Consider the following 25,259-nt stretch of genomic DNA (forward strand, 5'->3'; position numbering starts at 1 on the left):
AGATGCTGCTTGTGTTTATATTGTTTAAGAGCCTCTCACACAGAATATCCTGGGTCCCACAGTGCTCATGATTTTAGCAACAGGATATTGGAAGTCTGAATATCCCATTTCTGTAAAAACATAAAATCTTGATAAGCATTATCTGGCTGCTTAAAGTTTTGGATGTTGTGTTTTATCCAAAAACTTTTAAGACTTTCACAATGCTGTGAGCAAAGTTTTTGTGGCTAGGTGCTCTTGTGTGTGTGTCCTTCCCACTGTGATAAGTGTGAGGCTGCAGGTAGCTGGCTCCATCTAGGAGGATGGAGAGCTGGATCTGTCTCTCCTCGGATGCAGAATAGTTAGTAGAATCCTTAATGAGCTGAAGTAGCAAAGAAGGTCCGCCTCAATAAAGAGAGCATCAGGGCAGTTATAAACCTGAACATCAACTCCAGCTCCAGCTGCTCAATCTAGCACTTCTGGACTAGCAAATTCTCTAGCTCTGAACAGGGCCTCATTTAGAAACCGTTTTCAGACCATTTTAAAGCAATGGTTTTGGATTTAAAACTGCTTTAATGACAGGCAGAATGAAATACAAAGAATGCCCCATTTTGCAAATACTGACATCCTTGAAGGAACTGTGTAACATGCTCACCTGTACTTTGCTGCTCCATCTACAGCAGGCCAAGTAGGTGCTTTTTTGGCTGTTTGTACTCAGGTACTGAAATGGGGTACTTGTGCAGAAGGCAGGCTAGGCAGTGCTGGCAGCAACAGGAGCGTTGTTTCTCTGGAACCTCTCTGGTCCAGCTGCTTTCTAGACATCAAACCTTAGGGTGCCAGAAAGAACAGTGCCCTGAAAGTCAGTTTTAGTTGAAAATGCAACACCAATATTGTGTCCTGTTTTGTGCTGCTTAGGCCTGTGTGTGTGGTTAGTTAAATAGCTGTGTTTAGAAGCTTTGATTGTGCAATTGTCTTACAGTGGGACTGAAGTGCCTCTGGGAGAAATTCAGCTCACGGTGCGGTACGCTTCAATACGGCAGAGTCTTGTCGTGCTGGTGAATGGCTGCAGGTAACGCTGGCAATTGCTTGTGGTGTCTGTAAAGGAAAAGGGAAAGAGCTCTGAGCTTGTCAGATGGTCAGCAAAGCTGGAGCAGAACCATGTGCAGCATAAGCTGCCCAGTTGAGATGCCTCAGCGTTGGGTGGCTTCAATCTGTGCAGCCTTGCTAAGCCCAGCTCCGGTCAATGCCCATAACAGGTCTGTGCAAGTGGCCAGTGAGTAGTGCTCACTGCAGCAGAGGTACCTTGCTTTTCATCCACCCAAAACTACCTCTGACCTGCACTGAGAACTGATGCATGTCTTGGGATGTCATGATAGGCATCATGAGGAGGATTGGATACCTATGACTGAGTTTGTTAATGTTAATTTAGGACCCCCAGTAAGTGACCACACACTCAAATAGTGAAAATTTTGCTGAAAGTTTTATTTGCTTATGTTCCAATTCCCAAGATAAATGTTTCTGGCCCATGAACCCATGAAGGATTAGTCTGATCCTGACAGAGAAGGTATGAAGACACAGTGCGAGAATGTGCCTTGCTTGTCAGCACTGTATTTCTTTTAACAGAAATTTAGTACCCTCTTCCAATCGTGGAGTAGATCCATATGTTCGTATATACCTGCTTCCAGATAGAAGATGGACAAGCAGGAAGAAGACTTCCGTTAAGAAAAAGACTCTGAACCCCCAATACGATGAGAAGTAAGAAAATGTTTATTATGATTGTTGCTGAAATAGTTAAAATCTCTGTGTAATGAAAGGGCATACGTAGGGTTTGTGCCTGGTGCTGCTACGGATTGTCTTGTGAACGTTTGCAGGTCTTAGGAAAAACCCTAGCACTCCGTGATTGCAAGTACTTAGGGCTGGCCTTGGTCTGTCTGTGGTGGTGTCTGTCCCCACCCCTTCCCCGATCCTAGCAGGGGCAGCATGCGCTTGCTGCTTTGCACGCAGGCATCCCCCTACCCGTGTTTAACTCCCTGTTGCAGAGGCAAGCTCTCTGTTTGGGTACCTCACAGAGCCACTTTCTCAGTTTGTACTTTTTTGCCTGACACTTATTTGACAGCTTTCCAAAAATCAAAGGCAGAAATACAAAGCCTTTTGAGACTGGACCGTTCTTCAGACAGACAGATGAATGTTCTCATCAAGACCTGGTGGGAGCAGAGCGAAATGCTCCAACCTCTTTGCTGACAATGTCATGCCCACAGCTCCACCACTGAACTGGAATGTGTTTTGTATAAAACCAAACACAGTAATGCTTAGAGGTCTTTTGAGAGGCCATTTTAAGCCCGTATTTAGAGGAAGGTACACTTACGTGAGTATTGGGTGATCCTGAGTGGCTCGGTTTTCCTATGTTGGGTCCTTCCTGTACATGTCAGTATAAGTCAGAACTGGAGAAAAGATTTTAAAATACTTCATCTTAAGCACTAGAGTGGTGGATTACTATTCTCATGCAACGCCACTGATGCAGTGCCAGCACAGCTGTTAGAATAGCATCACTTTTTCCTCGTCCTCGGTATTGACGTGTCCTGTACATCCTCAATTAAGTATAATAGGTGGAGCAATACTTAGCTCCAAAACACATTACCTGTTTTACAACTCTGACTCGAGGAAAAGCTATTCAGGTGGGCAGAACTTCAGTGATTTAGCATGGACAAACTCACTTGACATCAGATGATGTGTGCCAGAGGCATGAGTCGGAGCCATTAAGAACTTAATTGCCACAGATTTCAACCTTTGTCTTCTCTTCATGTGGTATAAGCCGACTTTGTAAACTTGGGGGGTTGGCTCAGCTATTTCCTCTGAGTAATACAGGTTGCACGGAAAACATGCTGATCTTCCATGAAGGGGGAAAATGATGTTAAATAGCATTTCATCATGGATGCATGTTTTCCTCCTTCCCCCTGGCACAGTGAGCAGTCTGAACAACAGTGTCATAGTCTTTTGAGAGGCCTGGAAGAGGTTTCTTGCAATGCAAATAAAATCTAACTATAGAATTGCCTTTTCTGTACCTTCCTTTTCTGTTAAAGTTCTGGCCACCAGTGTTTATAGGATTTTAATTAAGTCTCTCCTTTCCAAACTTTAGGTTTGAATTTTTTGAATCTTTGGAAGATGTCAAGAGAAGGACGCTGGACGTTGCGGTGAAGAACAGCAGGCCATTCATTTCACAGGACAGGAAGGAGTTGGGGAAAGTAAGTTTAACAAAGCTGCGCTACTGGTTTAATAGATCTGAACATTCTGAGTGATTCCTGGGATCCTGACACATGGTTCTAGCGACTAAGCCTAGTAGTAGGACTAGTGATCTGGAAACAACATTTTCTGCCAGATTTTTATTTGAAGTCAGGCTGTATCCATGTGGAAGCTTGTCACACAACACTTGCGTGCTGCTTCATTTCAAAAGGGTGCTCCTTAAATAAAAACACATTTCCTGGGATCTGCTGCTGCCCCTTTGGGGAATGGCTCCAGTAGCACAAACACGAAGCTCAGAAAGATGGGTGATAAAACCCGGAATTTGCCAGTGGTGCTTTAAGCTTTCTGTGAATAAAAGTGAACTGGAATCACTTCTTCACTGACACATAAATTTCCAAGATGTGCTACTAAGCAAGCCAGGGGCAGTGCTGAGGCTGGCTAGTGCCCAGACCTGGGAGCTCAGGAAGCTCCTTCTCCCTGAGCCTGAGCTGCAGCCCTAAAATTAAAGTGGGTCTGACATGGGAGGAGTGCTAGCTCAGCTGATCAATTTGTACACTGAATAATATACACAGAAAGAAAATGTGCTTTTTAAAGGTGCGGATTGACTTGTCGCAGGAGGACTTGATAAAAGGCTTTGCGCAGTGGTAAGTTTTCATCTCCATGCTTTCAGACCCTGCCACCTGCTTTGCTAGAGCTTGTGCACCTCTTGTTGGGGTGCTGGTAAAGGGGCTCTGTGGTTTGGTGAGCAAGAACATATGACCCACAAATGCAGGCCTAACTTGGAGCTAATCTGGTAGTTTTATCTAAGTTGTCTGGTAATCCAGTTTCTTATGCAACACCTGCCCTGTGAAACAACTTTAATATGTCAATTATAGTCTTCAGCGTATTTTAAGTTACCATGAAAGGCACTGGGACACATAAGTAAAAGAATTATGTTTATTAAAGCAACCTTGTGACAAATTTTAACTTGGATAAAGATCTTAACTAAATTAATAGTCTGATCAGCAATATATATATATGATAAAACTTTAATTACAAAGCATTTACATAAACTATTATAATAAGCTACTTGCAGTTTTGCTTGTGTGTTCATTGTGGTTCAGAGTTAAGCACTGGAATGAGGCAAAGATTGAGAACCAGGGTTTGGTTTTTTTCCCCTTCTACGTCTGTAGTTAATAGCAGTAGTTCTTCCTTCTTTCTCTTTCAATGGAGCCCAAGGAATGCAGCATGGGTAGTCCAGAAGCCTGCCCTCCACGCAGGCAGGGTGGGAAAACCGACTTCCCCTGGCCCCGCTTGCCTGTGTGCCTCACAGAGGGACATGGCAATTACAGAGCAGGAGGAAATGACGCATCCCAAGTTCCTAGTGAAGGCTGGAGTTTGAGGCCATCCCCGCAGCTCCTTTGCCATGGCGCCTGTGGAGCACAGGCCATAAAGCAGCCCAAGTTCTCTCTATCGTGCCAGTTAAAACTTTAAAGAAAGTCGGGAACAACTATAGTTACTTGTGTCTGTCTTGCAGGTATGAGCTGACAAGGAGCAGACGCAAGAAAACTTGATTTCTTCTCATGTACATAAGTTACTAATTTTTCAACTTTGTAAGAATGTACATATCTCCTGTAATTAATGTGTTTTGAACAGTCACTGCAAATCTGAAGCAGTCTCCAGCTCAGGACATGTAAATTTAAGGATCCTACTTGGAAAAAAACCCCAAACAAACAAAACCACCTCACATCAGGAATAAATTGCCCCTCAATAAAGAGTTCTTTATTTTTGCTGTTTCTGGCACCTCTTCTGCAGAGAACCCTCAAGTATGGATACTCTTAAGGAAGTGTTGTGCCTGGAGATCCTTCAGACTGTCAGCTCAGTGTCGTTACTTTTGCCTGGCAGCCTCATTTCCCCAGGATCCTATGCATGTTGTTTTAACATGAAAGCCTCGTACTTCTCAAAGAATAAATTTTAAACAGCATTCTTCATCTGAGGGCTGCAGAACCCGTTGAAAGAAACTGTTTAAGGCTCTAACGGCAATTGGTTTTTGAGAAACCAAGAAATTGATATTCCACTGTTCAAAAGTATCTTGGCAGATTGTGGCTGCAGGTATGTATGTGAGCTTCCAAGAGGAGGGAGATCAGTTCACCAAGATGTCATTAATATGTCTTAGTTCGTGACGCCTTAACGTGTTTTGTTCTTTGTTGCAGTACATTTCAAAATCTTGTAAACCTTGATAGTAAAGCGTTCTGCCTGAGGAACAGCACAGTTTTGTAAAGTAAGCTTTATTAATAGCAGAGCAAAATATACCCAAAATATTTTTGGAAGCTTGGTGTATTGTTTCTGTACAATAAACTTCTGTCTTGCATAAGGATCTTGATCTGTGCCTTTCTAAAACTGACTTTTGAAATATATAGCTTTCTCTCCGTGCTAGGCAGAAGTCCATAAACCATCACCTGAAAGAAGCTTCAAATACTTTTGGCCTAGATTACATGAATCTAGTCTGCCTCTGTCCATAACCAGCAACAATACTCACGCAAGTATAAATCTGCTCGCATCTCAAACTGATTTAAAACGTTGTTTACATTTTCAGAACAGGCTCTCCAGCAAACCAAGACAGGCCACTGATGGAAGTGTTATGGCTAAGGCAGTTAGAGCACCTTTATTTCATGCTTACTGTGCCAGCAACGTTCAAAATGCTTAGTGGTTAGAGCATGTCTGGCCTTGGGCTGGGTTCAGTTTCTTAGGCTGATACAGAGCGTACTGTTTCTCTCTCTGGGACGGTAGATCACGGTTATAGTGAGTTTTTCTTAAACTGACCAAGAATTAAGAAAAATGAAAAACTGCAGCAGCTTTTATTCATGTCAGAAATCTGTTGGTTAGGGTAACAGAGGATAGAGGTAGCTGTCATGTCACAGGCACCAATGTGTTCAGTCACAGGTAAGATAAATCTTGCTAGAGAAGACCAGAGTAACCCTTAACTAGCTGCCAACTTCAACTTTTGCACAGTAGGTAAAATATCATCCAGGTTACTGATCTCTGAAACAGAACAAAAAGCAAAACAGTAAGGTGTGTGTATTGAGAACATCTTTGAGTTCATCCAGAATTCTAACTTAGACGCTAGAAACACAGCTAGCAAATAAAATAAACTCCTCACATTTTCTAATGCTTTTGGAAAAAAAATCAATTTAGGTTATCTTATGAGTAATATGATTGAATCTATACAACCCCCTGTTCAATGAAAGCGATGTATTTGGGCCAATTCCTGAGAAAAGATGGAAAGAGAGTGAGGCAAAGGTCGGCACCTTGCCTCACATCCTCCTTGTGTTTTAGCACACCAGCAATAAACAGAACATGTGTTAGCTATTTAAAGTTTTAGGATGAAGCGTTGGCATGAAGATAATTACAACTGTTGCAAATATTACTCACCTAGAAGACAGAGCAAATCTTGAATGAGAGCTTGAAATGGTGGAAAGAAGCATTCATGTTCTTCTAGCTTATTGATTATACTGAAAGGTGCAAATGAGACCATCAGATAAAAGGTGCTAGGGCATTTTCAGTTCATTTCTTGGCTGGTTTGTCGTACTATGTCATGCCTTTCTGAAAACACTGCTGCTTAGTAGCATATAAAACCATCTACACCAAAAATGTGGGTTTAAATTCTGAAACCTGCAGCCAACAAGTATTAGCTGTCAAAAGAGGAGCTCTAATTTCACTGTTCATGCCCTATATACATCCTTTCCTCCTTACATGGCACCAGGTAATTTTTGGACTGGAACATCAGTTTGTTATATATGCTAAATATACTGCCTGGAGGTGGGTGATATAACTGCCACAGAGGTGGAGCAGGAGATATTTTATAAGCAGCCATTCCCTAGTTAAAACTGGTAAGTGCAGGAAGGCTGATGGAGTCAGTATCGTTAACACAGCACGTGTCAGGCTCACTGCCTGCCACAGCGTTAGTATGTTTGCAGAGCACAGGCTGAGTGTGAGCTCCTATAGTCTGCTACCAAGCGTATGTATGTGGTCATCTGCTGAAGATACAACAGGATTTGTCCAGTTCCCAGAGTACTTGCAGTCAGCTTGAGCCAGCTCTCTTAGCAACGCGTACATTACAGCTGAAACCTTGCAACACTTTCTCCTCCCCACCCACGTGCAGTATTTGCTTTGTCTCCTCATGCAACGTGCACCCTATGAAGCCTTATTTGATCACCTCATCCATGCAAGCCAAGGAAGGGTTTTGGAACCTTCTGACCATAATTTTTCTCTTTGCCCCTTTTATACTTTGAAAATATTCAGGATTTGTTTCATGTAGGATGGTAGCATCTCCTTTACTGCTGCAGCTCGCTGACTTTGTAACAAATGATTGACATTTCTTTCAGAATCTGTTCTAGCCAGTTCTCTCAATTACTAGATCTGCTTTATGAAGAATGGCCACTAGTGGAGCAGCCGCACATACCTGTGGATGTCCTGGGTCCCCAGAAGCTGCTGTACCTGCTCAGTCACGTTCTCATTAATTATGTCACACAGTTTCCCAACAGTATCCACTACCACAGTGGGTGGAGCCGAACTGTCTGTGGAAAAACAAATGCCTCATGTTCCTTGTAACAGTGTTAAGAGGAAAGTATTTTTGACACAATCCAGTTCTTGCAGGTGCCCAGATTTTATTTGGCTTTCCCAAACCTAGGCATACAAGTTCCATCATTCACAGAAGACTAAGTGCCTGTGGTCAGAAATAAACTCATGTTAGCTAGGAATGGTGAATCTCTCACTAATCCTTTAGCGGCTAAAAAAACTTGTTGGAGCTGTGTGTTTTCCCAGCAGACATGGTACTAAAGTGCACCCTACAATGTCAGCAGAACATTACATATCCAGAGAGTGTTGTTCATTAGGTTCCTGTATCACAGCAGAAGTACAGTAGAGGGGCTGGGCTGACAAGGAACCTGCTCAATAAATACTTTGTGAACACCCAGAACTTGTTCTGGTATTGGATTTTACCTGCTTTCACTGCTGAGACTGAAGGCAACAGGCTCCTTGTCCTTTTCTCCCTTGCTCTCAGGCTGCATGCCCTACACTGCAGCCAAACCTTCACACTGAAGAGCAGCAGCAGGAGCTGCTGTTCTCGGGCAGTACAAACCAGAGGAGAAGGGTACTGGACAGTAACTGAGTACTGAGTATGTCTCTGAGGACTGGCACTTAGTTTCTGACATTCAACAACTGTTTTTTTAAGTTTCGCAGCGTAAGACGGAAGTTTCTGAGGACTGGACATAACTACACTTGAATGAATCACTGAAGAGAAATCTACAGCAGAGGTTATTTTTTCTTAAACTCATCATCTTTAGAGTAGATGGTCACGAATTAAATCAATTTACTCTGTTATTCCTTTCTTCTGCCTCCCTCGTATTCCTCAGCAACTACTAAAGGCTTACGAATAATGGGGATTTGCTATTTGAACTGCCAATTGACCTATTTTTATCTTCCCAGTGAGGAATATACCAACTTTACTCATTTCCTAGCAGCTGAACGCATTTTCTATGGAGACATCAGCCTTTTGCTTGTCTTCTCCCTTTGGAAATGGTGTGAACAAATGCTAGGTGGCAAGTCTTTACCTAATTCCAGGAGCTCATGGAGGTTTCTCATAGCGTTGGTCATTTCCCCAAGCTTTGTGTAAACCTCATTCATTCGTGGATAAACGCCACTGAGAGAATTCACATCAAACAACTTCTGGAAGTGAGAGACTATCGCTAACAGGGTTGGTACAGATGGTGTCTGGCTGTTCTGTAGCAAGCAGAAGGAGCAACTCGTCAGCATTACTGCTTAACAAAGCAAGGATTCTTCTAAACAGTAAACTATGTTTATGTCTATGAAGAAAAACAGGTGTAACTGCCCTTATTAAACTATGGGATTTCAAATATTCTTAAATCTGAAGACATACTGTAAAGAGAGTTTTCAGACATGAATATCCAACAAACAAAAAAAACTCTCTAGAAAGCTTTCCTCTCTGTTGCTTAGTAAGTATGTTTACGTATTCTCAATGCTGACTGAGAAACAGACAGAATAGGATAATAACCTGAGTCTACAGGGCAATGCGAATTCCTCACTGGTCAAATGACTTTGATTAAAGCAGTCCTCCCCGAGGTGAATTTATCCATTCTATTAAAATAGTCTCTGACTATTGAATGTCTTCAAACAGCTATGTGTTAAACCCCGCGAGGCTTTCAAATGCACAAATCTAACCACCGTGCGAAGAACGCATTCGAGAATTCCACAGTAACTTGTGATTATGAACCCCCGGAAAGAATTACCTTTTCCTTATTTTCTATTTCTTCCAAAATGGCATCTACTATGAACTGGAGGTCTTCAACTCGTATGGATTCCCTGTTGTCTTGTGGATCTTCAGTGTGCCAGGGTGCCAGCTCCAGAGACAGTTTTCTCAAGGACCTATGCAAATCCTTTTAAAAGGGGGGGGATACAACTTATTTTAGTAACTGCTTGAAGGTGTTCTTATTACAGAAACAGGCAGATTTTCTGTTTCTCATATGCAAAAACATTCTCGTACTGGAGACAGTAAGGGTTTAGTTTTCATGGAATTTCAGCACAGTATCTTGCTTACGTTCTTACAGTCTTGCTTAACACTGACAGTCTAACAATTAAGTACTTCATATATTATAGTTTCAGTGAAATAAGAAATGCTGGTCACAGAGAGTTTGGCTTTAACCAGAATTCCTTCATTGTATTTCAATCAGAAAGTTACTGTTTGGGCAAGACAAAAGGGAAAAAGAGAATGGATTTTCATTAATGCATGAAGTACATCAACTCTAAAATTTAAGCGTCGTCTTAGGCAGTGAACAAACCCATTTAGGTGATATACACAGAGGAATACCTCTGGTGTGTAGGAACATTGCACATTTTTCACCCCACTATGTTTTAAAATGGCATATAAATAGCAGAATCATTCTTAAAGTTTAACACCAAGTCAGGCAATAACAAAAGCTGCACATAGAGAAAAACCCTTCATATAGGGAGGGACCGAGGAGAGGTCACTGGATTAAAAGAAGAATATAAAGCCAAGTACAATAATGCATTACCTTCAGTGCCATTAGCTGATCTGCCCACATTTCTATAGTAAGTGGAAGGTGCTCAAATCCACATTCCTGTCCGTTCTCTTTAATGTAATTTTGCACTGGCCCTTTACTGCGCCTGTATATTAACGGAGGAGCTCTTGGGCTTCGCAAGATAGAATCAATATGGGACAAAACCTTCAACAATAAATAAATAATGTTGTTGCTCAAATATGTATGACATTTATAATAAAATCCCTCTCTACCACAGTCATGATGGTCTAAATGTTAAATCACAAATAACTCCAATAAGTTACTAGCGACGAATTTTACAGAAGCATTCAATATGTAATACATTCAAAGATTTAAAAATGTAGTAGCTGGAAGATATGTAAAAGCAATGCAAACATACTCCCCTTTGGTGATATTTAACATTTATACACTTGAGGCATTGTTATTTTCAGTTTATATTTTGCTAAGTTTTATTATGTTTGCTTTTTTTAATGAAAAAAAAAAAAAAAGCCACTCTCTCCACAGGCATGTTTAAAACAGTAACATAAGGATCTGTACTGCCCAAGACCTCAAACAAATCCCCTGTCCTGAAAAGACTCCAACTAAATCATTGATTTGATGTTTCCCAACCTAGTCACTGGTTCCATGCTGTATTTTCAAGTAGTTTACACTAAGATGTAACAATTAAGAACAAGCCTACATTAATTGCCAAATCCAGAACATTACGCATCGCACGCAGAGGACTTCATATGAACTCTTAGATTCAAACTAGCATGCTTCAGTTTACATGGTTAAACAAAACTCGTGTGTTATATTTCACTGTAGTAACAGTGCTAGATACACATAGCACAGATAAAATCTGCATACCTTTAAATACTGCTGGCAAACTGCCTGCAGCTTATCCACCCCTGCGATACTCTCAGATTCTTTCTTTTCTTCTCTTCTTTCTCCAGTACTACTCCCTGAAGATCTACATGCCAAATACATACAGTGGGTTACATAAGTAGCCTTAGCAGGAGGTAGTACTTTCAACTCAATTAAAGAACCAGGTATGTAGTACACATACTTACACCTACAAAGTAAAAACCTCCATCATATGACGCCTGCCAATAGAATTCCATCAAACTGAGCTAGCTGAAGAATGTAATACCTAATGTAAGCATCATTAATTTATCTCCAGTCTCCACGCTGAGGTTATTCCAGACTGCATGCTGATTTAGAAGGGACACCACCAGCTGCACAGCTGTTCTGTTACAGAGGTTCTACTGTAACTGAAGACTTAAAATCCAGAATTTTACTCAAAAGGGTCAAATTCCAAGCTCACAGTGTTTATCTGCTTGAACGTCTTTCCTGGCTTTCTATATATAGCTACTCTTCTTGTCAAATCTGAGATGACTTTCTCTAAAACTACTGTTAAATCATATCCACTGCATGAGAGAAAAGACCACATAAATATACCTTATGTAAAATGAAAAACTGAACATTTTTAAAGTTTAAATGATGTCTTTTTCAGACTATAAAATATTTATCATTCAGTATACACAAGCACGAATGATTAAGTGAAATTATAGATAAAAACACTTTGTCAACACTGGATTTCTAATACCTTCAATGTATTTTCTTAGTAATGTTTCAGTAAAAACTAAGTCAATTTCTAAGAATAATATGGACATAACTTCAGTGGCTACAACGTTTTGTCAACTCATACTTTCTCATTCATAATCCATAATGTAACCAGTAAATTTCTTTATAGCTCATGGAAGCAACAAACACCACAGTTTGATCCTGTCCCTATGGCCTGCGATAGCACTCAAAGGTACGTGCTTTATAAGCTGCTATCTACAGCGTGCAGAGTATCTTTGCCTTCAGATGTTCAGAGGATTCATGACAGTTACTGAAGAAATATACTTACTTGATAGTTTTCTTTAAAGTTTTCTCTAGTTTCTTCACTTGGTGCTTGTAAAGTTTTAATTCCTGTGCAGTTGGTCTGTTAGGAAGAAAAAGTACCACATTGTATGTCTTGCATTTGAAGATATCTGTAAAACTCAGCCAAGTGAAAAAGTAAGCAAGCTTTGCCAGTGCCGCAGCAGCATTCTGGAAATGAAATTCTGCAACATTTCTACATGGTAATAGCAACAAACTGCAAACTAACCATCAGCAGTTGTTGTTATTAACAGCATAGGGAGGGAAGGGTGACTGTTGCTGCAATTTCTTATTTCTACAAATCACTTTCAAAGGCAGATTCCATACTACACTTTTATAATGATGGTGCTTTTGGCTTCTTTCTTTGTAAAGCAGTCTGCTGAAGTGCCTTTGCAAAGGATGATACTTATCCTTTCTCACCTTGTTTCCAAATCTCTCTTGATATTTATGTTTTCAAGCAAAAGCTGTTCATTCCTGGCTTTTGTTTCAATAAGTTGTTTCTGGAAAGACTGCAACATAGGCTGTGTTACTTCTTTTATTCATTCATTCCATAATCAACAAGCTTTAACAAAGTATGTACATGTTAAGAAGGGCTCCTAATTGCCTATATAGCAAGACAGTGTGGATGAGGCATTAGTCAACTAAGATCAAGAGCCTGCTGCATTAGACCACAGTTGGAGAACCTGTGATTAAAGAGGCTATGCAGTCCCCAAGCAAAGACAACTCACAACATAGCACTGAATCTTTGCATAAAGACAGTGAAGCCTGCCCAGAGAGTGTACCAGTTAAGAAGACATGATAAGAACAAGGGGATACGCATCAAACACATGTATGTTTCCATGTGGCATTTTAAGAGTTACCACTTATGATCTGCACGGACTTATTCTCAGCAGTTCCATACCGTGAGCAGTGCTCTGTAATTAGGAGTAGCATCTAGATTTAAGAATTCTTCCTTGTTTTTCACTTCTTTCTGTACCTGATCTTCATCTTTTTTATATTGCCTATTAGGAAACATAAATTGTTTCAGTTTACTGTAATTTGATTACCTTAAAGATTTATGTTGGTTTAGTTAGCAGTATATATGGTAACTAAACTGCAAAGTAAATAGATTAGAAATTCTGCCCTAAGATCCACTGCTCTTCTCTATTGCTTCTGGGAAGCTGTTTCATGTACTAATCAAGTACATTTATTCTTTGAGAGAAATTCCCATACAAGCAAATCCTATTTCTTTGTTCAAACTAATAATAATCTCAAATTATAGGAATGTCTCGGGTATCTCAGTTTGTTGCTTTGTACCATTTAGGCACCATGACAGAGCTGAAAAGCTGGTATCCTGTTTGTTTCGGGAGATGAGTCAACTGAGCACAGCTAATGCAGTAATTCTGCCTGTGAACCATGGCAAAAGAGGAAGGGAAGAACAAAAAAAAACTTCCTAGCTGTCCCAGCCTCCTGCATGAGCAGCTGCTTAGCCTGACTGACAGTTATTCCCTGGATGAATCCAAACTTCCATGACCATTACAATTCTTTGCTCTTTCTTACATGCTAGTGACATCTGGGACACAGAAAATTTACCATTATAAGATTTAAGAACAGTAAGGAGTATGAAAATTTTGAACAGGAGAACCATAAGGCATCAGATGAGACCTACCTTAGCTCCTTTTTCATTTCACTAATTTGAGATTCGTAATAGTCAATTAGACAAAGGAACCTGAAGAAAGGAAAAACGGCATTACTGAATCTTAAATATTCTCAAAAAAAATTAAAAATCATGCCTGGAACAGGCCGGCTCATACACCTGCACTGCACTTCAGAAGTGACCGCTTCAAGTAGAAGGTTCTCTCTCATACCAGACAAACATGGTCACAGCTTTCCAGAACAGAAGAGACATTAACTATGCACTAGTCTAAAAGGCAGCAAAATTATTCAAGAGGAGAAAAAACCTAAATCCTCCTGACAGCCTCCTCATCTTGTGACTGTTTCCCCTGCAAGTGTAACAGTGAGGCACAGTCTTGAGTGCTACTGCTCTGCGACCTCTGCGGGAGGTGAAAGCACAGGTCCTGCATAGCCTGAGAACATCCCTCTCCAATGAAACTAAATACGCTTTCAAAGTGGTTGCAAAAACTAGGCCCACAAAAAACTGAACAGTTGAGAAACTGACTTTCCTCTTGAGCACTCTGAGATTGCCTGTTTTGGAGAGACAGGTGAGAATGCACAGGGAACCAAACTCAGTGATCCTCCCTCTCATTCAGTGAGGGTGTGAGAAAAAGGCTGTTGCACACACAATCCCTTTTAAATGCTACCCAGGAAAACATTGCTAGCCAGGCCCAGGAAACCAGGTGACAGCAGCCCAATAAAGTGATGGCTACCTGCAGCCTAAGAGGTATCAAATCTCCAATTACAGCAGAACTATGGAGATCTTGCTGCAAGAGACACAGGCTTGGAATACTTGCAGAACTTTCCCTAAAGTACCTGGCAAGCCTTGCAGCAAACTTTCAGCCCACAGTTGCAAACACCACTTTCCAGAACTGGAAGGGCTCTGTCTGGTGAGGCCGGGGGGAGTCTTTGCTGTTTTCTTCTTTGGTTGTTTTTTTAATTTACATTTTTAAACGTTAGAGTCCCAGGATGAGATCACCCTAACAGATACTGCAGCTCCAGAGCAGAGTGAATCATTCCCTTCTCTTTGCTGACACCTAGCGTGTACAGTGGCAGGTAACTTTTGAATTTCTGCCATGGTTTTAACCAGCTCACACTTTAAAAAGAAAGAATCCCTGCACTGATGTACCTGTGCAAGAATTCGTACTTCAGCTTGCACTCCTAAGGTTTCCAGCCTTTTTCTTTTTTCTTAAATGTAAATATTGAGAACAGTTACTTTAAAATCAATTTCTTCATTTAATGTTATAGGTTGCCCACCAACACAAGAAAATTGCTTACTGCTGATCTAGAAGAGACTTGGGAGCTCTTTTGCAAAAGTGACAAAACATTTTGTTTTGAGTGGCAACACGCCGCTGCTCCTCCAGAACAACTTTGCACAGCTCCTTCTGCAAACGGGCAATTGTCTCTTCCTGTTCTTGCAGCTTCTCCTGCTGCTGTTGATACTTTGCCTGTGAACAGATAATGGGAGAGTTATGAAATTATTCTAACCCACAAGCTGGAGGCAGTACTGTACGTGTCCAGGTAGGCACTTGGTCCCAAGGAGGCTCAGTTTCAGCCATACTGAAGAGGCAATGGAAGAAGAATACAAGTATTTTTCAAAGTTATTGCTACAAAATTCTGTACAGATTGAAAAATCCTAGCTATAAACAATGTACTAACTCTATGACCCACAATTCATGCTTATTTTGATCAATGTAAATATTTTTAGAGCTTTTAAAACAAGTCAGAAGTTTGAATCCTCAGACAGCACTATCTGAATTACCTGTGAAACCTGTTGATCTTTTTGAAGTTCTCTGACTTGATTCTGTTGCTGGCAAACTTTAGCTATCGTCTCATCTTCCAGCTGGCAAATTTTGGACTTAATGTTTTTCACCACATTTTCCAAATCATTAGCCCGTTGTTCTTGCCGAGATGCCCGACCACATTCCTGTCGGATCTCATCTCTGAAAAAACAAATAAATCCTTGATTTAAATTTAACTCATTTCACTAAAGACAGTGAAGAAAGCACAGGCCTGACAACATTATCTGATGACGCTCAATCATAGCCTGTGGCAGCAGCTATGGGAAATATGCTGGTATGGGAAGAAGCAGCAGATGAAATAGCAGAAGAGCACAAAAGGAAGTAGGCCAACACTGCTGCATATTGGACAATAATCTCGGGAAAACAGTTTTAAGCCGCTGCTGGAACAAGAGCTCCACCTGGCAGGAGTTGGACACTGATAATGCTTTTGCTTTGCATTAGCAGGTAAGTTCCTACAACTGCTTATCCTTACCTAAGAGAACGATTGGTCTCCATAAGCCCCTGCATCATTTTCTGCTGTCGGTCGGTGTTTTCCACCAGTGTTTTTAATGCAAGTCTTACTCCTAGAGAAGACTGACTGTCTAAGACAATCATATCTGGAGATACATAAAATAAGCAAAGTCATAATGAAAGGCTTTTAATTATAGAATCATAGAATAGTTAGGGTTGGAAAGGACCTTAAGATCATCTTGTTCCAAGCCCCCTGCCATGGGCAGGGGCATTACACGCTAAACCATCTCACCCAAGACTCCGTCCAACCCGGCCCTGAACACAGCCAGGGATAATATCTGAAGATCACATCTCTGCTACCATTTGGAAGCGACATTTTTAGAGATGCCCTATGAACTTCGGCTTACTATTTCAAAACACAAAACCTTGTACAATTAGCATTTCCTTACCTGCTGTATTTCTGCAGCTTGGGGGGTCAGCAAGACTCACTGGTTTCAACCCATGACGCATTAATAGCTTGTTTAAGCATTCCCATTCAGCCTTCTCCTGCTGCGGGTGGGAGAAGGGGTAGAAGAGACGGAAACCCAAGTTCTTGAGATCAGCTCATGGTCTCCTGTCTTTCCTGTCGTGCAGGCAGCAGAAGACACCAAACGCTCCCAAATAAAAACCAACCAAACCCAAGCCCCCAAAAGCCCTAGCCACTGTAGGAGGGCTTGTAAGGCGTTCCAATAGGATCTGAAACAAATACTGGTGGAAAGTGTACTTAACAACATACAGAGCACTCAGTCTCCCTGATCACTACTAGAAGTGTGTGCAATGAGTGAAACTTTAGAACACTCAGCCCTCGGTTAACCCCAGCACACCAGGGGTGCAGCACGCCTCAGCCCCCTGCCCCAACGCCGGTAGAAGACCACAGAGGTCGCGGGCGCCTGCTTTGGGGGTTTACTCTTTGTTTTCTTTCTGTTCTGCTTTTGACTACCGAGCAATATCAACATCCGCCTCCGGTTCGCCACAGTACCTCTATCATGGTGAGGGCCACCCGCTCTCGGACCACCGGCAAAGGGGGCCGGGCCCCGCGCCGCCGCCTGCGGACAGCCACCGGGATACAAGAGAGCAAAGAGGCCGGTCACCGGGACGGTGAACCTCAGCCGATCCCACTCAGCGGTGCGCACAGCCCCGTACAGGCGTGCCCGCGGCGGGAGGCGCTGAGGGCCGAGGCACGGGGTAACGGCCCGCCCGCCGCCCGCGGGGCGGGAAGGAAGGAGGCGGGCAGCCGCGGGGCGGCGCTGGCCGCACGCCGCCATTTTGCGGCGCGGGGAGCCGAGGGGAGGAGAGCCCCGCGGAGGTAGGAGCGGCGGGGCCAGGAGCGGCGGGGCGCGGGGTTGGCTCGCGTGCTCGTGCGGCGGCCCGATCCCGTCTCAGGCGCCTGGGGAGCTCAGTGTCTTCCCGTCCCGACATTGCCTGGCGTGAGAACGGGCCCGCTCGGGCGGAGGGAGCGTCGCCTGGGCTCCTTGGAGACTGCTTGGCCGTTAGAGGAGGAGGAAGGAGGGGAAGCAGACCGCATGTCCGGGAGCGTGTGCTTCCGCCCGTTGCCGCGGCCCCGGCCCGGCGGAGGGCTGGGTCGAGCCGGGGCTCTGTTGCCGGCGGGTCAGGGCAGCCGCGTGTCCCCGCGGGGTATGGAGGATCACCGCGGTCGCAGTAAGCTGCGTGAGGACGGTTTAGAAGCGTGGCTGTCAGAGCTTAGATAAACAAACCCCTCTAAGCTTTGCTGGCAATAAATGTGGGTGGTGGGGAGAAACTTGCCGTCTGTGGAGTTTCTACACTTGCTAGTGCACCATCCCTTCTTGTCTGTTACCAGGCATGGATTAGGTGGATGCAGAGCGGTAATCCTAGCCTAGTTTTCAGAACAAGTCCGTATGGATAAAGAAGTAAATCTCATTTTGGACTGCTGACTTGATTTAACGGGACATGCAGAGAGATTCCTGGCGTTCGGCGGTCAGTACAAACCCGTTTCCTTGGATGTGAGCCAGCGAGGGGACGTGGGAGGGCTGGCTGCGGCAGGCAGCGTGCGGCGCTCCCTTCGCACCCTACAGGAGACATAGAGCTGGCGTAGAGTTTGAGTTCAGGTTTGAGTAAAAAAAAGTGCATTACCACAGTACCATGATTTGTTTAAAAAAAAAAAAGGAAATTGTGTGTTCTGGGATGTTTCCTAACCCTTGCAGCATTGATCCTAAACTATCTGCAAGTACTCATGCAGCAGGGTTGCATACTGCGGGGGGTGATGCCATCGCTGTGGGTAGGCTGTAGACATGCTCCAGGTGCCACCTCTTCTGGCATTTCTTTTTGTAGTCGAGGACACTTCTCGTGTTGATTAGTTGGCAGGGGGAAGCTGCGTCTGTCCTGAAAGCTTGGCACCCGCTACTTTGAGGAGAAGGGAAGAGGGAAGAACTGAAGTAATTACAAGGTGGGCAGAGAATGGCTTGAGAGCAGCCCTGAAGAGAAAGACTTGGGGTGTTGATTGACGAGAAGCTCAGCATGAGCTGGCTGTGTGCACTTGCAGCCCAGAAAGCCAGCCCTATACTGGGCTGCACTGAAAGAAGCGTGACCAGCAGGTTGAGGGGGCTGATTTCTGACCCTCTACTCCACTCCTGCATTCAGCTCTGGGGCCCCCAACACACAAGGGACGTGGACCTGCTTGAGCAAGTCTAGAGGAGGCCACGAAGATGTTCTGAGGGCTGGAGCTCCTCTGCTATGGAAACAGGCTGAGGGAGCTGGGCTTCTTCAGCCTGGAGAAGAGAAGGGTCCAGGGAGACCTTAGAGCAGCATCCAGTGTCTAAGGGGGCTACAAGAACCTGGAGAGAGACTTTTTACAAGGGCATGTAGTGATAGGACAAGGGGGAATGGCTTTAAACTGAAAGAGCATGGGTTTAGATTAGACATGAGGAAGAAATTCTTCCCTGTGAGGGCAGTGAGGCACTGGAACAGGTTGCACAAAGAAGTGGTAAATGTCCCATCCCTGGCAGTGTTCAAGGCCAGGCTGGACGGGGCTTTGAGCAACCTGGTCTAATGGAAGGTGTCCCTGCTCGTGGCAGGGGGGTTGGAACTAGATGAGCTTCAAGGACCCTTCCAACCCAAACCATTCTGCGATTCTATGAAATATATCTAGCCTGACTTCTACCGTGTGCCAGGGGATATGAGCCTTCACAGAAACCAACCCTTGATTTTAGGAACAACCAAAACAATCTCACTACCGTGAGAATTAAATCCTTAGATCCTTAGAAAGGTTTTACTCTTCCTAAAACTTAATTTTCAGTTTATGAACAGAAATGTGTGTACTGACAAAACCACAACAGTGTGCTTGAGCATGTTTTAAAATAGGAGCTTAAGACAGAGTGAAGGAGGTTTAATTTTTAAATGCACACTCCTCTGTTCTGCTGAAGAGAGACCCCAGAACTTATAACTTCACTTTTAATTCATTTTTCACTGAAAAGTGCAATTCATAAAAAATTAACTGATTTGCACTTACTTAAATTATGCTTGCTGATATGCACAGACAATGCAGATAGCAGTGGTTTAATAAAATGAGGTGGTTGGCCTTGTTGCCTGTGCTACTTTGCTTTCCCAAAAGTGACAACAGTCCCTGGTTTGTTCTGGTTTGTGACTGAGATGGGCAGCTCTGGAATTGTTCCTGTTTTGGTCAAGTTCTTCATTTTTAAGCTTTTGCTCACAAGTTAGAGAACCATTTTTCCATCAAGTAGCTGACAAAGCTGTGATGTGCTGATAAAGCTAGGAGAAATTGCACCTGCTGATTTTGTAAAAGAATACTTACATTTGCCATTCTGTCTTAAGAGGAAAGAAATATGTTTGTATGTCATCATATATATGGCAATGCATGATAGTTCATGACACTTTAAAAAATGTCCTTTATCTTGAATGGAGAAAACAAGAGAAATCTAGGCCTCAACACTTCTCTGCTGCTATTCTGCTCTTCTTTTATTTCTTGCTGCTAATTGGATTAATAGGTTACTGTGGCATCCCGTGAGGAGATTACTATCTGTGAAGATGAAGTAAGGTAAAAAAATCACTGTGGTGTGGCTTTAAACTGAAAGAGGGGAACTGTGCTATGGGCAGATTTGGAAAGATATCCATAGTTCCAGAGGTCACTTCTGACTGTATCTAAACTTTAAAGAGTACTTAAAGGATTATCTTGCCAGATCTCCGCCTTTGTGGGTGTTTCTGTGTGCAGAGTTGCATTGCTGAATGATGTACGTAATGTATGAGAAAGATGACAGAGAAATCTATTAAAACAGGTAATAGCTAAACTGGTCATCCTGACTAGATTTCAAGTTTAAACGCTAAAACACTTTCTCAGAGACCAACCAAAATACTGTATTTTAATGCCTGCTAAGACATTGCAGAACTGTTCAGGAGCATCTGAATTCTAAGTATAATTTTGTAACCATACTGCCACTTGAAGAGGAAGTTTTAGAGGTTAGATGGATATATATGTCTTCGTATGGTGTTTGTCAAAGTGAGTCTGTTTAACTGTCTGTTTATATTTTGTGATATTTTGTCCTATTTAAGTGTTTGAAAAACATGAAAAAAGAAGCCATTTTGTAGGCTTATTCTTTCAAGTCTCACTTTTCATTTGTAAAAAGTGACTTGCCCTGAAGCAGTAAAGCTTTGAACTCTAGACATCAGTAATTGAACTCTTTCAATGACGATTCACTGACTTTACTTATTTTTCCGTAGGTCTCTCTACGGCCACTTAGAGAAGATGACGGATTTGGTGGCTGTTTGGGAAGTAGCTTTAAGTGATGGTGTTCATAAGATTGAATTTGAACATGGGACCACTTCAGGAAAGCGTGTCGTCTATGTGGATGGAAAGGTGAAATTGCTGTATGCTCAAAATTCGCTGATACAGATTATATAAATGCACTTCTATGCAACAGGCATCAGAACAAACAAAAAGACTAATAAATGCAAGTGAGGTATATTCAGTTGATTAACTTTATCTAATTTCTTTTTGCAATTACAATTAAGGTATGAGAATTCATGAAGTGCTTTGCCGTACTTGGGCAGAGGCATCGTAGACACAGGAAATACCATGTATTCATTCTTTCTGAAATAATAGTTAAGTACTGAGCTGTTTCCTGAGTTGTGGTTAATTTTTTTTACACTAAAACATGCATTCATGTTTTATCAATTAATACCCATTGTCTTTGTTTTATTCTGCAGGAAGAAATAAGAAAAGAATGGATGTTTAAATTAGTGGGTAAAGAAACATTCACTGTTGGAGCAGCCAAAACAAAAGCTACTATTAACATTGATGCTGTTAGTGGCTTTGCATATGAATATACTTTGGAGATCAATGGGAAGAGCCTCAAGAAGTATATGGAGAACAGGTCAAAAACAACCAATACTTGGGTACTGAGTTTGGGTGGTGCAGACTATAGAGTTGTTCTAGGTAAGTAAACACTGAATGACTTTGTGTTGCTGCCTTTGAGTAAACTTGTACATGTTTAATAACTGGTAATGAAGAGAAAGCACAGTTCAGTGACTAAAACTGTTGCAGTGTAAAATCTTGGGTCTGGAAGTTTAGGATTAGATGCCAAAGACAGTTTGAAAAAGAATGGTCTTGTCACGCCTGTGTCAGCCTACAGCAGCATGGTCTAGATCTAAAAAAAACATAGAAAAGAAAGCCCTAGCAAGGTAGCAAGACAGTTGTCCAGGTAAAGCATGTTACAGAAGCATTGTCTGTGTTGTGATCAAACCCACTGTGTGAGTAAGCTTGTTACTCAGGTAACCAGGCTTTCCTTCCAAAAATCATAAGCCTAAGTCAAGGAGTCTATAAATTGGGGAAGTGCGACGATATGATTCTGTGATGTTACTCTACATTTTTGATAGATTAACTGGCATCCTTTTTTCTGCATCATTTCTTAACTACAAATTTAATTGAAAAACATCAGATGATGTCTTTTCACTTTCTTAATAGCAAGGCACTACATCTCTTCTGCCCCCTCTTTCCCAAACACATTACAAGCAGATGGGAGGAAGGGATCCCCTGAGAAGTTTATCCGTGGTATCTAGAGGGAAAACTTCCACTTAGGTATTGCTGTATAGTTAGACCTGGAGACAAGAGATCTTGGGCTGTGATCTCCTCTTAAGCCTTAGGACAGAATGAATTGCCCTAAGATGAAGAGGAGTGGGGAAGAAAAACAATTTTAGTGGCAGAAACAGGTTAGTCTCCTCAATCTCCCTGTGCTTACTTAACAGGCAAGCAATGTTCAGCTCTCTAGTGATGTCCTGTGGATGACAGTGTCAGTAATGTGAATTCTAGAGCAAAGTATTTAAGGAGGATGTGCTGGGAGAGGTAAAAAAATATACTCTGTTTCAAATGAAAAAAATCTGATATTTAAAGTGTTTTCAAGGAGATTTTAATAATACAGTTTGGTGAATGTTAAATAAAGCTGCTTTTGAATTAAGCTGACCTGGAGAAAGATGTTAGAGCTTCACTGAATGAGCAGCACTCAAATAATGAGCAGAAATTACTTAATTTTTCTTTCTTCAAGTTTTTCAGTTTAAGAATGTCAGAATATCTCGACAATATTCGGAACAACCCAGAACAGTAGCCAGGGCTAGGGAGAGGTAAAAGTGTATGTTGATAGCAAGAATTTTTTGCCAGTTGATGCCAGAGCCTTCTATCTCTCCAATATGAGAACAAATGCTGTAGCCTGGGTACTATGGCTAACAAGAAGCTTGTTTTGGGAACTGAAAGTAAAATTCCACAGTAAATCTTTAAAATTCTTAGATCTTCTTGTCTGTAAGGGGGAAAAAAAAAATCTTCTTCTTCCTACCTTTTGTTTTCAATTTCCTTCACAGAAAAGGACACTATGGATGTGTGGTGCAATGGTCAAAAAATGGAAACAGCGGTAGGTGATCATCTCCAAAGGTTTTTCACAGGCTATGGCGAGGTAACCAAAGCTTAGCAAAGTGAGCCACAGACGGGCATGTTACCTCGCTTTATCACAGAGTATGAGCATACACCTGGACAGGCAGTACACTATGGGTCTGTTCTGAATCACCTTCACTGTATCTTATAACTGACAGTATTTGAATTAGGATGCCAAACATCTAGCTATTTAAGGGTAACCAATGCTTTTGTTTACACTTTTTAGACAAGCAAAATGGATCTGGATCGGTCATCCAGGGTTTTTACAAGAAAACCTTCAGGGGAGCAAGAGGGACTTGAGTTGTGATGCAGACTGTTGAGCCACCTCCTCCAAACCTGCTCATGTTAGCAGTGACTGAAAGTTAAACACATGTAGTCTGACTCGGGATTTTTTTCCATCTAGAGACGGTCCCTAACATAGGGCTTAATAGTCTCATTGGAACAAATACAATTTTTTGTTTTTCTGTCACATCTGCCATCATTTGTTAGATTAGTTTGACAGCTAGAAGGCTTACTCTATTTGGTGTCTTTTTATACTGTGATATAAATGGCTTTCAATATACACACTATGTAGGCTTCCCTGTCCTTAAAGGGTGTGCTTTCTCACTAGAGAGCTGTCACTGTGTTTACTACTGCCACAAGTAAGCCCCTGGATGAGTACAAATTGTAAAATCAACAGGTTTACTGTGCTTGAAAACAGGATGAAAAGATTCACCAGATATTTCTTTGGTAATCAGTGGAAGAAACATCCTTTCTCGGTGAATCAGAACTTCTGTTCTTGATGGTTCTCAGCCTTTCCCATGATGTAATAAATGCACTAGGAGATATTTTTGCAAGCTACATGTACAGGTTTCATTGTCAAACTGTGCTTGCATTAGAGCAGCAACAGATTTTTCTGATGAAAAATCAGAAGATCATGATAAAAACATATCATGGTCAGAAGATCATGACAAAAACACAGCCATCCGTTGCAAAATCCGTAATGGGAAATCACATAATTGCAGCAGGAGCTGTGTATCCAAACCACACAACTGTTACACTCCAGTCAGGGGTCTCTTCATCCTGCTGTAGGTGGCACCACTGAATACTTCATATTTTACTACCGCTTCAGCCTCAGTGTGTGGTACTTACTGACTGTACTACACAACTCAGAAGGAAACTCTCTTTCCTATTTTTGTTTTACTGACATGGATCAATGATATTGATTCACAAGCTTCGGTTTTACCATTTCTGATTATGTGAAATTTTGACTGCCACCTAATAGCCACAAATTTTTAACTGGACACCTCGACAAAGCCCCAGTCTGAGATTCCGCAGGTTTGTTCAGCATTTGCACTGTATTTGTCACAGGTACCCACAGCTGTTGTAATTGTGGGAACCAGGAGGGATCTTGACCTTGGGAACAGTCTGATGCGCTTGAGCTTTTTACTTTACTAAAGTAACATGTGTCTGGTTTTATTCTTGTCTCCTTTCTCCCAGGGTGAGTTTGTAGAAGATGGGACTGAAACTCACTTCAGTGTTGATGATCACAGCTGTTGCATTAAGGCTGTCAGTAGTGGGAAACGAAAGGAAGGAATTATTCATACCCTTATTGTGGATGACAGAGAAATCCCAGAGACTGTGGAGTAGCCTCCAGTTAACTGATTATTGTAGGACTAAGATAAGGAATTTTCAATTATTGTGGTAATTATTTTAATATGTACTACTTGGTACATCTGGTTTGTGCTGGGTTTATTTTCTAGTTTCTGTATATGGAATTATTCTTTTTATGGACCAGTTGAAAATAATTATATACAACCCCTTACATGACCGTTTTTTAAAAACCCTTCATGTGTATATATATGTAAAAGTATGTATATAATATCACCAAGTGCAGAGAATACTGGTGAACTTAAGTAGAAATTATATACTTGCTATAATAAAATAGAAGATAAATATTCAGTAAGTGTGAATCCTTTAAACTGCGGGTGTACGTGGAGGGAGGAGGAAGCATGTGCTGGGCACTGGAGTAAGCTGTTAAAGTTTTCTCAGTAATCATTTTTTCTATGAAACTGACTACCAACGTTTTTTCTGACGCAGGTAAGAATAGCTACAAAGTTATAAAAGGGTTATTAATGTAATACATTGTTACCAAATGTTCTTTATTCTGAGTAGGAGAAAAGCTGTGCATTGTGCCAAAAAACCCCAATTCCTTAAGGTTTTCTGAAA

General features: G+C 41.9%; 3 protein-coding genes across 13 annotated transcripts in view; 2 read left to right on the forward strand and 1 right to left on the reverse strand.

Moving 5' to 3' along the window:
- The window catches only part of ESYT3 (extended synaptotagmin 3), a 34,236-nt gene extending 28,664 nt beyond the window's left edge, over nt 1-5,572 (forward strand). Inside the window, exons 19-23 of the mRNA XM_030488282.1 lie at nt 956-1,045; nt 1,600-1,731; nt 3,113-3,218; nt 3,811-3,860; nt 4,733-5,572. Coding sequence (XP_030344142.1) covers nt 956-1,045; nt 1,600-1,731; nt 3,113-3,218; nt 3,811-3,860; nt 4,733-4,769 — 415 coding nt within the window. The 3' untranslated portion in view covers nt 4,770-5,572. The remainder of the gene's footprint in view (nt 1-955; nt 1,046-1,599; nt 1,732-3,112; nt 3,219-3,810; nt 3,861-4,732) is intronic.
- A 262-nt stretch (nt 5,573-5,834) lies between these two features.
- CEP70 (centrosomal protein 70) lies at nt 5,835-17,309 on the reverse strand. Of its 4 annotated transcripts, XM_030488291.1 has the most exons (16): nt 17,118-17,309; nt 16,549-16,648; nt 16,122-16,245; nt 15,610-15,790; nt 15,126-15,295; nt 13,843-13,902; nt 13,096-13,195; nt 12,615-12,703; nt 12,184-12,258; nt 11,139-11,241; nt 10,287-10,457; nt 9,504-9,650; nt 8,808-8,976; nt 7,658-7,772; nt 6,628-6,707; nt 5,835-6,237 (listed from the first exon to the last, which is right to left on the reverse strand). In XM_030488291.1, the coding sequence occupies exons 1-16, from the start codon at nt 17,124-17,126 to the stop codon at nt 6,176-6,178; spliced, it is 1,755 nt and encodes a 584-aa protein (XP_030344151.1). In that variant the 5' UTR covers nt 17,127-17,309; the 3' UTR covers nt 5,835-6,175. The 4 variants fall into 4 exon arrangements, with proteins under 4 accessions (XP_030344151.1, XP_030344152.1, XP_030344154.1 ...); XM_030488292.1 differs by lacking the exon at nt 16,549-16,648 and having other exon boundaries at nt 17,118-17,127; XM_030488293.1 differs by lacking the exon at nt 6,628-6,707 and having other exon boundaries at nt 6,144-6,237.
- A 27-nt stretch (nt 17,310-17,336) lies between these two features.
- On the forward strand, nt 17,337-24,992 carry FAIM (Fas apoptotic inhibitory molecule). Of its 8 annotated transcripts, none has more exons than XM_030488299.1 (7): nt 17,367-17,444; nt 17,958-18,094; nt 20,122-20,171; nt 20,852-20,987; nt 21,338-21,566; nt 22,982-23,031; nt 24,531-24,992. In XM_030488299.1, the coding sequence occupies exons 2-7, from the start codon at nt 18,068-18,070 to the stop codon at nt 24,678-24,680; spliced, it is 642 nt and encodes a 213-aa protein (XP_030344159.1). In that variant the 5' UTR covers nt 17,367-17,444; nt 17,958-18,067; the 3' UTR covers nt 24,681-24,992. The 8 variants fall into 8 exon arrangements, with proteins under 8 accessions (XP_030344162.1, XP_030344157.1, XP_030344159.1 ...); XM_030488300.1 differs by lacking the exon at nt 17,367-17,444 and adding an exon at nt 18,475-18,563 and having other exon boundaries at nt 17,823-18,094; XM_030488302.1 differs by lacking the exon at nt 17,958-18,094 and having other exon boundaries at nt 17,337-17,444.
- Nucleotides 24,993-25,259: the final 267 nt, after the last annotated feature.

The sequence above is a fragment of the Strigops habroptila genome, chromosome 5 (assembly GCF_004027225.2).
Source record: "Strigops habroptila isolate Jane chromosome 5, bStrHab1.2.pri, whole genome shotgun sequence".
NCBI lineage: Eukaryota > Metazoa > Chordata > Aves > Psittaciformes > Psittacidae > Strigops > Strigops habroptila.

What these genes read in the sequence shown, in the direction of transcription:
- CEP70 (XM_030488291.1), bottom strand. An exon ending in ACTTTAAAGAAAACTATCAA is followed by an intron (nt 11,242 to 12,183) that starts GTAAGTATATTT and finishes TTTGGCATGTAG; the next exon opens with ATCTTCAGGGAGTAGTACTG. An exon ending in CCATGAGCTCCTGGAATTAG is followed by an intron (nt 7,773 to 8,807) that starts GTAAAGACTTGC and finishes GTTTTTCCACAG; the next exon opens with ACAGTTCGGCTCCACCCACT.
- FAIM (XM_030488299.1), top strand. Translation starts at nt 18,068, where the DNA reads ATGCAGAGAGATTCCTGGCGTTCGGCG. An exon ending in GAGATTCCTGGCGTTCGGCG is followed by an intron (nt 18,095 to 20,121) that starts GTCAGTACAAAC and finishes TTGGATTAATAG; the next exon opens with GTTACTGTGGCATCCCGTGA. An exon ending in TCGTCTATGTGGATGGAAAG is followed by an intron (nt 20,988 to 21,337) that starts GTGAAATTGCTG and finishes TTTATTCTGCAG; the next exon opens with GAAGAAATAAGAAAAGAATG.